Here is a 13,443-nt window from a genome sequence, read left to right as displayed (position 1 = left end):
CCTGGAGCGGTGGAAGAACACCTTCATTGCAAAGAATTGCCATTATTTAACCAGTCTGATGACCCCCTGGAAGACCCCACTTGCCAAGCCTACACAGCTTGTCCAGGGCTGTTAGCCCAGCCCCCGAGACTGTTCTGGCAAGTGTTGTAATTTCAAAGTTATTTCCCCAAGGCAATGGAGAACAACTGATGCAAGTAATAGACTAACCAAAAAGCTTGAAAGGAAGAAAGGGGAATACAATGTCCACGGGGCGCTCAGACGGTGAAGAATCTGCCTGCAATGCGGGAGACCTGGGTTTCATCACTGGGTTGAGAAAATACCCTGGAGGAGGGCAGGGCAACCCACTCCAGTATTCTTGCCTGGAGAATCCCCATGGACAGAGGAGCCTGGCGGGCTACACATTCTATAGGGGTTGCAAAGAATCAGACACGACTGAGCGACTCAGCACAGCACGTTATTTCCAGAATACAGAAGATCCCGAACATAAGTAGGACTGTGTATATACTCATGAAAGACCAGAAAAAGCCCTAAGTGCTCACTTCTGGCTAACCTTGAGGCTATGTGCACAGCTGAAGCCTAAAGCAGAGTTGTAAACTGCCTAGTTGAATTCCAAAGCATGTCCCATATGCACCCGGAGCCACTTAGAAAAGATGGAGATTTATTGGTTATGAAATTAAAAGACACTTGCTCCTTGGAATAAAAGCTATGACAAACCTGGACAGCGTATTGAAAAGCAGAGACATCACTTTGCCAGCAAAGGTGTCTCTAGTAAAAGCTATGGTTTTTCCAGTAGTCATGTATGGATGTGAGAGTGGAACCATAAAGAAGACTGAGCTTTGAAGAATTGATGCTTTTGAACTGTGGTACTAGAGAAGACTCCTGAGAGTCCCTTGGACAGCAGGTAGATTAAACCAGTCAATGCTAAAGGAAATCAGTCCTGAATGTTCATTGGAAGGACTGATGCTGAAGCTGAAGCACTAGTACTTTGGCCACCTGATGTGAACAGTCAACTAATTGGCAAAGACCTTGATGCTTCAAAAGATTGAAGGCAGGAGGAGAAGGGGGCAACAGAGGATAAAGTGGTTGGATGGCATCACTGATTCAATGGACATGAGTTTGAGCAAACTCCAGGAGACTGTGAAGGACAGGGAAGCCTGGTATGCTGCAGTCCATGGGGTCGAAAAGAGTCAGACATGACTGAGCAACTGAACAATTATTGGTTCCAGACACTTAAGGAAATTTCTGTCCAGTCATTTATCTGACCACTGAGCTAACCAGGTAGAGACTTCGCTGGCTACCCATGACAAATAGTAGATTTACTTGACAGAATTAGTTGAGAAAAGTCACTATACAAATGCAACTACACAGCAGCAACAGTAACAAAACATGGAATCTAATGTCCAGAATTTCCACTTTGTATCATTAAAACCAGTCAGTCCTAAAGGAAATCAACCCTGAATATTCACTGGAAGGACTGATGCTGAAGCTGAAGCTCCAATACTCTGGTCATCTGATGCAAAGAGCCAACTCATTGGAAAAGACCCTGATGCTGGGAAAGATTGAGGGCAGGAGGAGAAGGGGGCAACATAGGATGAGATGGTTGGATGACATCACCAACGCAGTGGACATGAGTTTGAGCAAACTCCAGGAGATAGTGAAAGACAGGGAAGCCTGGCATGCTGCAGTCCATGGGATCTCAAAGAGTTGGACACGACTGAGTGACTGAAAAACCACAACAACAAATCATCTAAAATGTCTAGTTTTCAACAAAAAATTATGTGACATCTAAAAAAAGGAGAGGGTCTGGCCTATAAGTGGGAATAAAAAGAACCAATCAATAGGAACTATTCCTGGGGAAACTTATCTAAATATATTCAAAGAAGGGGGGGTGCTAAATATGATATATACATACTACTACATATAAAATAGATAACTAATGAGGACTTTCTGTATAGCACAGGTAACTCTACTCAATACTCTGTAATGAGTCACATGGGAAAAGAATCTGACAGAGGGGATGTATGTGTATGTATAACTGTTTGACTTTGCTGTATAGGAGAAACTAACACACAACATTGTAAATAAACTATACTCCACTAAAAGTAAAAAATTTTTAATAAAAAATTAAAAAGTATGTTCAATGAGCCATAATATCTAAAAAACTAGAGGAAAGTATAATAATGTCTCATGAAATAGAGAATGTCAATAAAAAGAAATTACAAAGAGAATCCAAATAGAAATTATGGAGTTGAAATGTACAACAATGGAAATGAAACATTTTACTGAAGGGCTCTACTGCAGGTTTGAGTAAGTAGGTGAAAGAATTAGCAAACTTGAAGTTAGGTCAGTTGAGATTGTCTGGTCTGCAAAACAAACAAACAAAAAAAGGGATAAAAATTAACAGAGACTCAGTGACCTGTGGGACATCACTAAACATACCAACCTATACATAATTCTCAGGAGTGAAGGAGAAAGAAAGGGACAAAAAGAATATTTAAAGAAATTGTGACTGAAAACTTTCCAAATTTGACTGAAACAAACAAACATGTATGTATTCTACACATATAGGAAGTTAAAGAATTCCAAGCAGGATGAAATAAAAGAGATCCACACCTGTATACATCATAAATTGTTAAAAAGCAAAAAAAACCCACAAAAAAACAAAAAACCTTGAAAAAAAAAACAGCAAGAGAGAAGTGACTCATCACATACAAGTGGTCCTCAGTAAAATTAACAAAAAGTCTCATACCAGAAACCATGGTGGCCAGAAGATGGTGGTATGACTTGGTTCAAGTGCTGAAAGAATAAACCAGGTAAATCTGCCAACCAAGAATTCTATATCTGGCAAAACCATCTCTAAAAAAAAAAAAAATGGAGGCAATTAAGACATTTCCAGATAAACTGAGAGTTTGTCACAAACACCCTGCCCTCCAAGAAATACTCAATGGAGTCCTTAGGCTGAAATGAAAAAACACTAGATGATAACTCAAATCCACATGAGAAAATAAAAGCACCGGCACCGGCAACTACATAGACAAGTACAGATGCTTTTTGTAACTTTTTTTTCTATCTGATTTAAAAACTGCATAAAGCAATAATTACAAATCTATGAGTATAAGGAATTCCCTGGTGGTCCAGCGGCTAGGCCTCTCTGCTTTCACTGTCAAGGGCCTAGGTTCAATCCCTGGCCAGGGAACTAAGATCCCACAAGCAGCAGAGTGTGGCCAAAAAAAACCTCTATGTAGACAGACATACTATATGAGATGGAATCTATGGGAATAAATAAAGAAGGGGGAAACAGTTATATAGGAGAAACATTTTTTAACACAATTTAATTTAATGTTAATCTGAATCAGATTGTTACAAATTAAGATGTCAATTGTGATCCCAAAGGCAACCACTAAGAAAATAACTCAAAAAATATAGTCAAAGAAATAACAAAGGAATTAAAATGGTACACTGTAAAATATCTAACACACACATACACAAAGAGAATAATGAAGAAATTGACGGGGAGAAAGACATAAGACCCATAGAGAACAAATATCAAGATGGTGGTGGTTTAGTCGCTAAGTCATGTCTGACTCTTGCAACACCAGGGATTGTAGCCTGCCAGGCTCCTCTATCCATGGGATTCTCCAGGCAAGATTACTGGAGTGGGTTGCCATTTCCTTCTCCAGGGGATCTTCCAGACCAGGAATCGAACCTGGGTCTCCTGCATCACAGGCAGATTCTTTACCGACTGAGCTATGAGAGATGCCCAAATATCAAGACAGCAGATATAAATTGTACTATATCATTAATTACATTAAATGTAAATAGATTAAAGTCACCAGTTAAAGGGCAGAGCTTAGAATAATGGATTTTTTTAAAGTCATGATCCAACTATACAATGCCTATGAGAAACACATTTTATATTCAAAGACACAAATAGTAAAAATTTGGAAAAATATACACCACACTAACCGTAACCAAAGGAGAGTTAGAGGGGCTATACTAATATCAGACAGTATAAACTTTAAGACAGATGTTGATACTAGCGTTAAAGAAGGACATTTTATAATGGAAAAAAAAAGATTAGTTCATCAAGATGACAGTTATAAAGATATATTAGACTAACAGAGCCCCAAAATACATGAAGCAAAACTGTACAGAATTGAAGGGAGAAACATAACATTTACCATAACAGTTGGAGACTTCAGTACCCTACTCCCAGTAATGGATAGAACAAATAGACCATCAGCAAAGAAAAAGAAGATTTGAGCAACACAGCAAGCCAACCAGACCTAAAGACATCCATGTAACACCCCACCCAACAACAGGAGAGTACATATTCTTCCCAAGCGCACATGGAATGTTCTTTAGGATAGATCAATATGTTAGGCAATAAAACAAGTCTCAATAAATTTAAGAGTAGTAAAATCATAAAGTATGTTTTCTGACCACAACAGAATGAAATTAGAAATCAATAACAGAAGGAGAGTAGGAAAATTCACAATTATGTGAAAATTAAATAACATACTCCTAAAAAAATATCCAAAGAAGAAGTCACAGAAAAAATTAGAAAATACTTTGAGATGAATGAAAATGAAAACACAACATATCAAAACTTAGCACCATCAAGAGAGGTGCTAAGAGGGAAATTTAGAATCCTAAATTACTATTATTAGACTTCCCCGGTGATACAATGGATAAGAATCCACCTGCCAGTGCAGGGGACACGGGTTCGATCTCCGGTCCGGAGAGATCCCATGTGCTTCAGAGCATCTAAGCCCATGCACCACAATTACTGAGCCAGTGCTTTAGAGCCCACAAGCCACAAATACTGAAGCCTGCTAACCCTAACCCTAAGTGCTTGGTTACGATGGAAAAGACATTAAATTTGTGGGTGGAAGATAGGAATAGAAAGTCAGATTCAGTGCTATCCAGGGTTTCAAGCATCCACTGGGAGTCCTGCAATGGATGCCCTGCAGATAAGGGATCCTATTCATTCTTATCAAAGTCCAGTTTCTGGAAACCCAGAGACAGAAAACAGGGAAATGGTGCCAGGATGAAAGGGGAGCAGGGGTAACACTGTACCCGTGTTACTTTTGTGTGCAATAAAAATGTTCTGAAGGCAGAAGTTGGTCATGCAGGTCTTGGAGAGCAAGGTAAGGAGGCTTAATTTTATCCTGGATGCAAGGGGCATCCCTGGAAGAGAGGCAAAGTGGACTTCAGGTCCAGAATTGGGTAAGGGCACAGGGAGGACGTGCATGCAGAGTAGGTGTTCAGGTTGGGAAGAGATGACTTAAAGGGGACTGTGGCATATCCAGGAGGCAGAGGTGACAGATGTGGCCTCAGAAAAGGGGCCTAGACAGGAGGCAGGACTCGAGTGTGGGCATGAAGGCTGCTGGAGCCTGGACAGGACCCTAAGGCAGCCTGGAGCCCCCACCTTAAAGTCCCAGGTGGAATGGGGTGACTTGGCAAAGGGTCTGAGAAGAGCACAGAGCTAACCTGGGACAGCCAGCCAACTGCAGTGCGTCTGCAGAAGGCCTGGCTGTGGGGAAGCTGCTGTGTGTCCTAAGGTGGGTCCTGCACCCTCGACCTCCCAGGCATCACCCCTTATACCCAGCCGTGAGCTCCGAGGATGGCAACAGGCCTGACCCCAGGCTTCCTCCTGGACCTCCAGAAGGGCTCCCTCTGATTCTTTCCTTCTTTCATTCAACAAATGCAGGTGTATAGTCTACCTTTCCAGGCCTTGGCTCTGCTGGAAAAGAGGCAGAAAGTAAGACAGAGTCCCTGCCCCACAGAGCTCCTGTTCTGGGGCGTGGGAGGCAAGCTGCAAAGGAATATCGAATACTTATTACTAAGAATTGGTTATCAACACAACGGATATGCACAGTTGTAGATGCATACACACTTTTAGATGCTTCCAGCTGGCAACTGCCTGAGAGTTCCTGGGTGGCTCAGCAACAGTCCTCCTTGTAGGAGCCAGACTGAAGTGTCAGAAAACTCCAAATAATGACTCAAACATGGTAGATTTGTTTCTCTTTCTTGCAAATGAATCCTAGGTTAGCAGCCCAGGCCCTTGGAGGTCCAGGGAGCCCCCCTCTTGTCTCCCCCACCCACAGGGTGGGCTGAAGCTTACATCTCTGACGTGCTTCACTCCACATCCCCGAGGATGGGAAAAGCAGCTGGTTGATATCTGCATGGATTCACACTATGGATGGGCACAATAAGGACAGAAATGGTCTGGACCTAACAGAAGCAGAAGATATTAAGAAGAGGTGACAAGAATATACAGAAGAACTATACAAAAAGATCTTCATGACCCAGATAATCATGATGATCTGATCACCAACCTAGAGCCAGACATCCTGGAATGTGAAGTCAAGTGGGCCTTAGGAAGCATCACTATGAACAAAGCTAGTGGAGGTGATGGAATTCCAGTTGAGCTATTTCAAATCCTAAAAGATGATGCTTAGAAGAGCTGCACTCAATATGCCAGCAAATTTGGAAAACTCAGCAGTAGCCACAGGACTGGAAAAGGTCAGTTATCATTCCAAGCCCAAAGAAAGGCAATGTCAAAGAATGCTCAAACTACCGCACAATTGTACTCATCTCACACGCTAGCAAATTTAATGCTCAAAATTCTCCAAGCCAGGCTTCAACAGTACATGAACTGTGAACTTCCAGATGTTCAAGCTGGATTTAGAAAAGGCAGAGGAACCAGAGATCAAATTGCCAACATCTGCTGGATCATCAAAAAAAGCGAGAGTTCCATAAAAACATCTACTTCTGCTTTTTTGACTATACCAAAGCCTTTGACTGTGTGGACCACAACAAACTCTGGAAAATTCTTCAAGAAATGGGAATACCAGACCACCTTACCTGCCTCTTGAGAAATCTGTATGCAGGTCAGGAAGCAATAGTTAGAACTGGACATGGAACAACAGACTGGTTCCAGATAGGAAAAGGAGTATGTCAAGGCTGTATATTGTCACCCTGCTTATTTAACTTATATGCAGAGTACATCATGCAAAATGCCGGGCTGGATGAAACACAAGCTGGAATCAAGATTGCTGGGAGAAATATCAATAACCTCAGATATGCAGATGACACCACCCTTATGGCAGAAAGTGAAGAACTAAAGAGCCTCTTCATCAAAGTGAAAGAGGAGAGTGAAAAAGTTGGCTTAAAGCTTAACATTCAAAAAACTAAGATCATGGCATCTGGTCCCATCACTTCATGGCAAATAGATGGGGAAATAATGGAAACAGTGACAGGCTTTATTTTGGGGGGCTTCAAAATCACTGCAGATGGTGATTGCAGCCATGAAATTAAAAGATGCTTACTCCTTGGAAGAAAAGTTATGACCAACCTGGACAGCATATTAAAAAGCAGACATTACTTTGTCAACAAAGGTCTGTCTAGTCAAATCTATGGTTTTTCCAGTAGTAATGTATGGATGTGAGAGTTGGACTATAAAGAAAGCTGAGCACTGGAGAACTGATGCTTTTGAACTGTGGTGACCTTGAGAGTCCCTTGGACTGCAAGGAGATCCAACCAGTCCATTCTAAAGGAAATCAGAAGCTGAAACTCCAATGCTTTGGCCACCTGATGCAAAGAACTGACTCATTTGAAAAGACCCTACAGCTGGGAAAGATTGAAGGCAGGAGGAGAAGGGGGCAACAGAGGATGAGATGGTTGGATGGCATCACCGACTCAATGGACTTGAGTTTGAGTAAACTGAGTTGGCGATGGATAGGGAGGCCTGGCGTGCTGCAGTCCATGGGGTCGCAAAGAGTTGGATATGACTGAGTGACTGAACTGAACTGGACTCACCCTTGAAGCTTCTGCTTAGGTCTAGGGGCCTCTGTAGTCACATGACCTCACCTAGCTGCACGTAGTCTGGGAGAGTCTTTACTCACAGTGGCCTGTGCTCATTCCAAAATTAGGGTTCCGTGACTGAGGGAGAGGGATACCTTCAGAGTAAACCCTGTTGGACCTTATACTCAGCCCTTGTACATCTCATCTGTATCTTTAGAGCCTGACATTTTCTTTCTTTATAAAATGTACAGCACAAGTGACGTTAATGAAAATCAGTGCCAAAATCCAGTTCTGCAAAGTTAAGCTCAAAACAGCTAACAGTCGTTTCATGAGGTAACATTATTTCCACGATTTGTGTTTTAAGTGACTGCCGAAGTCTAGTTAAAAATGGCTGATCAAGGCCAAAGCCCAGGTAGAATGCCCGGAAGGGGTTTTGTATTAGATGCCGGTCTGCAGAGTCAACAGGGAGACCACAGCAGAGCCGAGACCTCTTCTGCCTTGTAAGATGGGAGCCCGCAGACCAGTGGTGCCTGACTGACCAGGGGAGAGTCCTGAGAGAGGCTAGCCTGGAGGCATTTCTGGGGGTGCAGGGGTGGGGGTGGGGGCTGCAAGTCTTTGCCCAGCCTCAGGATCTGGAGTTTTTTCAACAGGGAAAGTGACTACAAGACAAATAGGCCAAGGGCAGGCTGCAGTCACAGTGGTCTCCAGCACCCTTGCTCCAGCCCATCCCCAACAATCTGGACCCAGGGTGCCCGTACCCTTCAATGCTGAGAAGTCCCAGAGTAAAGCCCTCCAGGTGCTGGCCCTCTCCCACTGTGGAGTCAGGGACCCCTAGGTGTTGAGGGAGGTCTCCCAGGCCTGGGTGGGGGGTCTGGGGCCTTGGAGTTTCCTCTTTGGGACGGTCCCAGGTCACCCCATTTCAGGATGTGGTGCTGAGGGAGGCTGTCCGCAGCTGGTGTGCTCCTTTCAGCACTGAGGCTTGCAGGACTGTACTGAGCTCTCCGCCCTGGCAGGGCACCTTGACTCTCGGCCTCATGCGGCCCTGGCATCACCAGACGGCCCACTTTGCTTTCCTCCCTTCCCCAACAGGCACTGGACGTCCCAGTCCCTCTCAGGAGGCTTGCCCAGCCTGAGGCCTCTGTGCAGCCCTGCATCAGTGCCCTGCCCCTCAGTACTTGGGTCGCCCCTGTCCCAGACTGTTACTTCGGGTGGAGCTGGGCGGGCTCAGCGGCTCCATCTGTCCCATCTCTCATGGCACTCCCAGGAGGCCGGAGAGGGGCTCCTCCTGCTGCACCCCAAGCCCACATCAAAGTTCTAGTTCCAGCACTGGAGATGGCACCGTGGGGGTCTCTGGGCACTGCCCGCCGTGCTTCCTCCTGCTCAGCACTGGACCATGATGCACAGAGACCCCCGCTGGGAGAACCCTCCTGGGGCGCAGTTAGGTCCGAGTGTCCACCCAGGCTCTCCTCCCAGGCTGGCACTGGGGCCCTCACTCCTGCCATGTGGTAAGTGGACCAGAAGCGGCTAAGCAGGGTGCCGGGGCCTGCAGGCAGTTTCTCGCGGCAGGGCCTGTGGCCCCACATACACAGCAGACAGCGGGCCAAGAGCCCAAAGGACATCTGAAACAGAACTGTTTATTTCCGAGAAAGAAGAGAACATGGGGAACTCCCAGCTGCCTCTGTTACTTCCAGAAGAGCACGTTCCAGAAGAGCAGCCAGCAGGGGTAGAGGCCCAGAGCCAGCAGCGGGAAGAGCAGGGCGCCGTAGGTGTGGTGCTCCAGCACGCCCTGGGCCAGCGCGGCCAGGAAGAGCTGCCAGCCCTCGGCCAGGGAAAGCGGTGCCTCCTGCAGTTCCCGCCACAGGAACAAGCTGCCCAGGAGTGAAGCTGCTGGGCTCGTCAGCACCAGCAGGGCAGCATAGAGTGGCCTGGGGGGGAAGCAGAGGCACCAGGCGGGGAAGAAGAGGAACATGTTGAGGTGGAACCCATGGTAAGGGGTGCAGGTTCTGCAGTGGGGGCTGGGCAGCACATACCGGGGCCCAGAGGGCTTGGTGACTGCAGCAGCGGGCACCATGCTGGCGGCCAGTAGGAAGCCCAGAGAGAAGTTGGTGAGGGTGATGCAGGCCAGCTGTAGTGCCAGGTAGATGAGGGCTACCAGCTTCAGCGCCATCCAGCCCCTGTCTGGGGCCTGTGTGCTCACCACCCTGCAAGGCAAGGAGCTCAGAGGCAGCTGCCTGCACATCCAGGGTGCACCTGCCCACGACCACCCAGCCCAGCTCCTCACCGGTGGGTGTTGTGTGGCAGCGCCAGGCCAGCTGCATAGATGGCTAGCAGCGTCAGCACCACAGCCTCGGCCTCAGCCACGGGGAAGTGCTGGGCTGCCACATGTTGACCCAGCACTGGTAGGACATAGAGCGCCAGGCCCATGGCCTGGGAGACCAGCAAGGGTGCCACAAGCGAGGCCAGCCCCACGCCCTGCAGGGCACAAGGGCACTTGGAGACGGATCCCAGGACCAAGGGAGTCCCCAGAACCCTCCCCATCCCACTGCAGCTGAGACTGAACAGCAGCAGTAATTACCACCTGGGATCCTAAAAGCTCACCCCAGTATAGCAGGAGGGGGAACCATCACCTGTGTTGGAGGGTAGGGGGGACTGGACCCAGAGGTCCCCCCAGCCTCCTCAGGACCCACTCCAGCCTCATGCAGCTGCATCCACAGTTCCAGAGCGTGGATGAGTCAAGGACCTTGATGAGAGGTGTGATGGGCTCTGCCTAGTGGGGGACCCAGGGCTCACTCCTACTCCCCCGCCCCGAGGACAGAGAGCTCTCCCCAGCCTAGAGTGGGGGGACCTGAAGCCAGCCACAAACAGACAGTGGAGGCAGAGGATATCTTGAGACCGAGGACCAGGAGCAAAAAGCCGGCAGCTGGCATGTAGAGGCCGATGGAGACGAAGCGGGAGAGTGCAGGGAGAAGGTAGAAGAAGAAGGACTGGTGCAGGCGCTCCAGAAGATGGTTGAGCTTGCGGAACATGCCCTCCAAAGCCCTGTCAGGTGTGGGCCAAGGTCATAGACGGCCAGATCCCCAGGCACTCACTCACTACCCTGCCCCAAGCATGCAAAGGGGAGATCAGACGCCACTTACTTGCCCACTGCCACCAGATCATACTTATACTGGCGGAAGCTATTGATGCCACGGAGGGTCAAGGCCTCCACGCGGTAGCGCAGGAAGAGGCCATGGGCACCGTGGGGGCGGCCAGAGGCCTGCTGCAGAACCATGAGCAGCAGCGTTTGTACACTCTGCAGTGGCCCATCTATTGAGGTCCAGTCCTGGGGTTGCAGCTTAGAAGATTTGGGGACAAAGTCAGATAAGCCCGACACACAGGTCCCATGCTACCCAGGCAGGTGGCCATACCTTGCCCTGCAGCGTGCATAGCAGCCCCCCTTTCTGGCAGAAGGTCTGGAAGAGGTTGAGCAGGTCCAGGTTGGGCAGCTGTCCATTGAGCCCCTCCACGGCCACATCAAGGCTGGTGACCACATCGCTGCTCAGCTCCAAGGCCACGGCTGCCTGGATGGCCCCAGCCCGGCCCTGCAGGGGCGATGACTGCATACCTGTGGAAGCAGGTGAGTGAGCTGCCAACAAGTGGCCAGTGAGGACAGTGGCCCTGGGAAGGGCCAGGGCCAGGCAAGCGCACCCACCAGTGACATTGACGTCGTGGTAGGCTTCAAGCCAAGCCTCAGTGCCCAGGAGGTCGTGTTCTGTCACCAGGAAGATGATGTCTTTGGCCCAGTAAATCTGCCCTAGAGACCAGAAGCCGTTCAGCAGGGTCTGAGGCAGTGGCCAAACCCTCTCTGGCCAGCAGGAGCCCCTGAGCCTCACCCCGGAAGTGGGCAGCAAGAGCCAGCATCAACCCGACAGCCTGGCTGTTGGTAGAGTCAGGGCCACAGGGCACGGTGAGCACCAGGGACTCCGTGCTGGCAGCGCGAGGTGCCCGGAGGATGCCGTACACGTTGATGCCCGACACCATCTGCACGCAGTATTGGGGCGGGGGGGGGGGGGAGCCTCAGCACGACCGCACTCGAGGCAGCTGAGAGCTTCCCCTTCTAGCCCCAGAATGCCCACCAGTGACTGCTCTGGCCCCAGGACATCCCCCCGTCCCCTCAAGGTGCTTCACAGTCGCAGGCACACCCCTCCCCCACAATACATAGCGCTCGTGGGTCTCATCTGGAAAGGGCAGTTTCCGGGAGAAACTCTGCGTGTAGACCTCCAGCCCCACTGACCGCATCGTCCGCTCCAGCCAGGCCACTGGCAGAGCCCTGGAGACACAAAGAGAGCTTCTGAGCAGAGTTCACTGGCCTTGACTGGCATTGCTTCCCTCATAACCATGGCTTTGCTGCTCACCCCGACTTCCTGCGGTGGGCAGCGAAGTCCCGGGCAAGGCTCCGGGCACGGTCTCCGCCCGCAAAATGCTCCTCCACCATGGTGGAGCCCATGGCGTTCTCCGACATGTAAGTGCGCTGGGTCAGCGGCGGGAAAGCCAGCGCCAGGAACCAAGCGATGCCCGCCACATAGCTCAGCACGCTGCGGAGAGAGGGACGAAGGGACCACCGAAGCGTTAGAGGCCCTGCCTCTGTTTCTGCACTGGGGGTGGAAGGGGCCTATCTGCGGGACCTGGACCGAGTCCCAGGACTCGAGACGCCTGACAGGAGAGCTGAGCCCCAAGCCTGAGGCCCCGACTGATCCCGGTAGGCGGGAGGGGACGGGCGCGAGCGGTCTGAGGGGACTCTGCCCCCGGGGCCCCGCCCTCACCAGAGCGGCGCGTTGAGACGCAGCACGAGGCGGGCGAGGGCGCGTCGGCGCACCGGGTCCGACAGGAGGCCCATGGCAGGGCCGGGCGGCTCCGGGACCGCGCTCCCACTGCCAGTTACGGCGGCCGGCCCCGCGCGCCGCTCCGGTCAGACCCGGGCTCCGCGCCCGCCCGTACTTCCGGTCCCGACGGCCCTCGCGCCGCCGCGCATGCCCAGAGCAGAACCGCTGTGGACTGAGCGAACCTGGGTCTGGGTTCCCCCGCCCGCCGAGAGCGGCCTCCAGTTAGGCTACCTGCAGTGTGCGGCACTGGAGGCAATGAGGACTACGGCCGCCCGAGAAAGCTCGGCTCCAACTGTAATCAGAGAAACCTGATGAATACGGCAGCTGAGAGTAAAACCGGAAGCGGCGATCAGAGCATAGACGCCAGATTTCTGAAAGTGCTACCACTGGCACTGACCGGTCTGAGTGCCGCGGTAGGAAGTGAGGGAGGGGGCTTCCGCGGACAGAGGCCAAGGCGTTGGCAGGTCCATTCCTATGGATGTCGGTCACCAACAGCCGAGTGGAATCAAGCATGTACCCAGAACCAAGATCATTGGGGTCAGATGACCACAGGGAAGAAGGTGCATGAGACTACTGGCCAAGGGGTTTCAAAGGAGCTGGGGTGTGTTGAATAGAAAGTGGGAAGCACCCCTGTCCGGCCCAGGAGGTGCCTGGGATATTACAGAAGCAGCAGTCCCTTGGTTCAGGCTGCAGGGGCTGGTGATCAGGGCTCAGTCAGGTCTGAGGTGGAAGAAGGGGGAGCCTGAAGAGCAAGGTGCAGTGGTGGGGCAGC

At 50.1% G+C, this 13,443-nt stretch overlaps 1 protein-coding gene across 2 annotated transcripts; it reads right to left on the bottom strand.

Annotated features, from left to right (window-relative positions):
* Nucleotides 1-2,217: 2,217 nt before the first annotated feature.
* Nucleotides 2,218-12,800, bottom strand: GPAA1 (glycosylphosphatidylinositol anchor attachment 1). 2 transcript variants are annotated; one of them, XM_043484301.1, is made up of 13 exons: nt 12,612-12,800; nt 12,204-12,383; nt 12,007-12,118; nt 11,682-11,829; nt 11,501-11,602; nt 11,217-11,413; nt 10,947-11,143; nt 10,695-10,848; nt 10,437-10,532; nt 10,091-10,281; nt 9,840-10,010; nt 2,750-2,856; nt 2,218-2,363 (listed from the first exon to the last, which is right to left on the bottom strand). In XM_043484301.1, the coding sequence occupies exons 1-12, from the start codon at nt 12,683-12,685 to the stop codon at nt 2,790-2,792; spliced, it is 1,689 nt and encodes a 562-aa protein (XP_043340236.1). In that variant the 5' UTR covers nt 12,686-12,800; the 3' UTR covers nt 2,218-2,363; nt 2,750-2,789. The 2 variants fall into 2 exon arrangements, with proteins under 2 accessions (XP_043340236.1, XP_043340235.1); XM_043484300.1 differs by lacking the exons at nt 2,218-2,363; nt 2,750-2,856 and adding an exon at nt 9,424-9,734 and having other exon boundaries at nt 12,612-12,799.
* Nucleotides 12,801-13,443: the final 643 nt, after the last annotated feature.

The sequence above is a fragment of the Cervus canadensis genome, chromosome 12 (genome assembly GCF_019320065.1).
Source record: "Cervus canadensis isolate Bull #8, Minnesota chromosome 12, ASM1932006v1, whole genome shotgun sequence".
NCBI lineage: Eukaryota > Metazoa > Chordata > Mammalia > Artiodactyla > Cervidae > Cervus > Cervus canadensis.
Note: the sequence above shows the minus strand (reverse complement) of the source record. Positions and strands in the feature narration are given on the sequence as shown.

What these genes read in the sequence shown, in the direction of transcription:
- GPAA1 (XM_043484300.1), bottom strand. Translation starts at nt 12,685, where the DNA reads ATGGGCCTCCTGTCGGACCCGGTGCGCCGACGCGCCCTCGCCCGCCTC. An exon ending in TCTTGCTGCCCACTTCCGGG is followed by an intron (nt 11,603 to 11,681) that starts GTGAGGCTCAGG and finishes TCTGGTCTCTAG; the next exon opens with GGCAGATTTACTGGGCCAAA. An exon ending in CTGCCACACAACACCCACCG is followed by an intron (nt 10,011 to 10,090) that starts GTGAGGAGCTGG and finishes CTTGCCTTGCAG; the next exon opens with GGTGGTGAGCACACAGGCCC.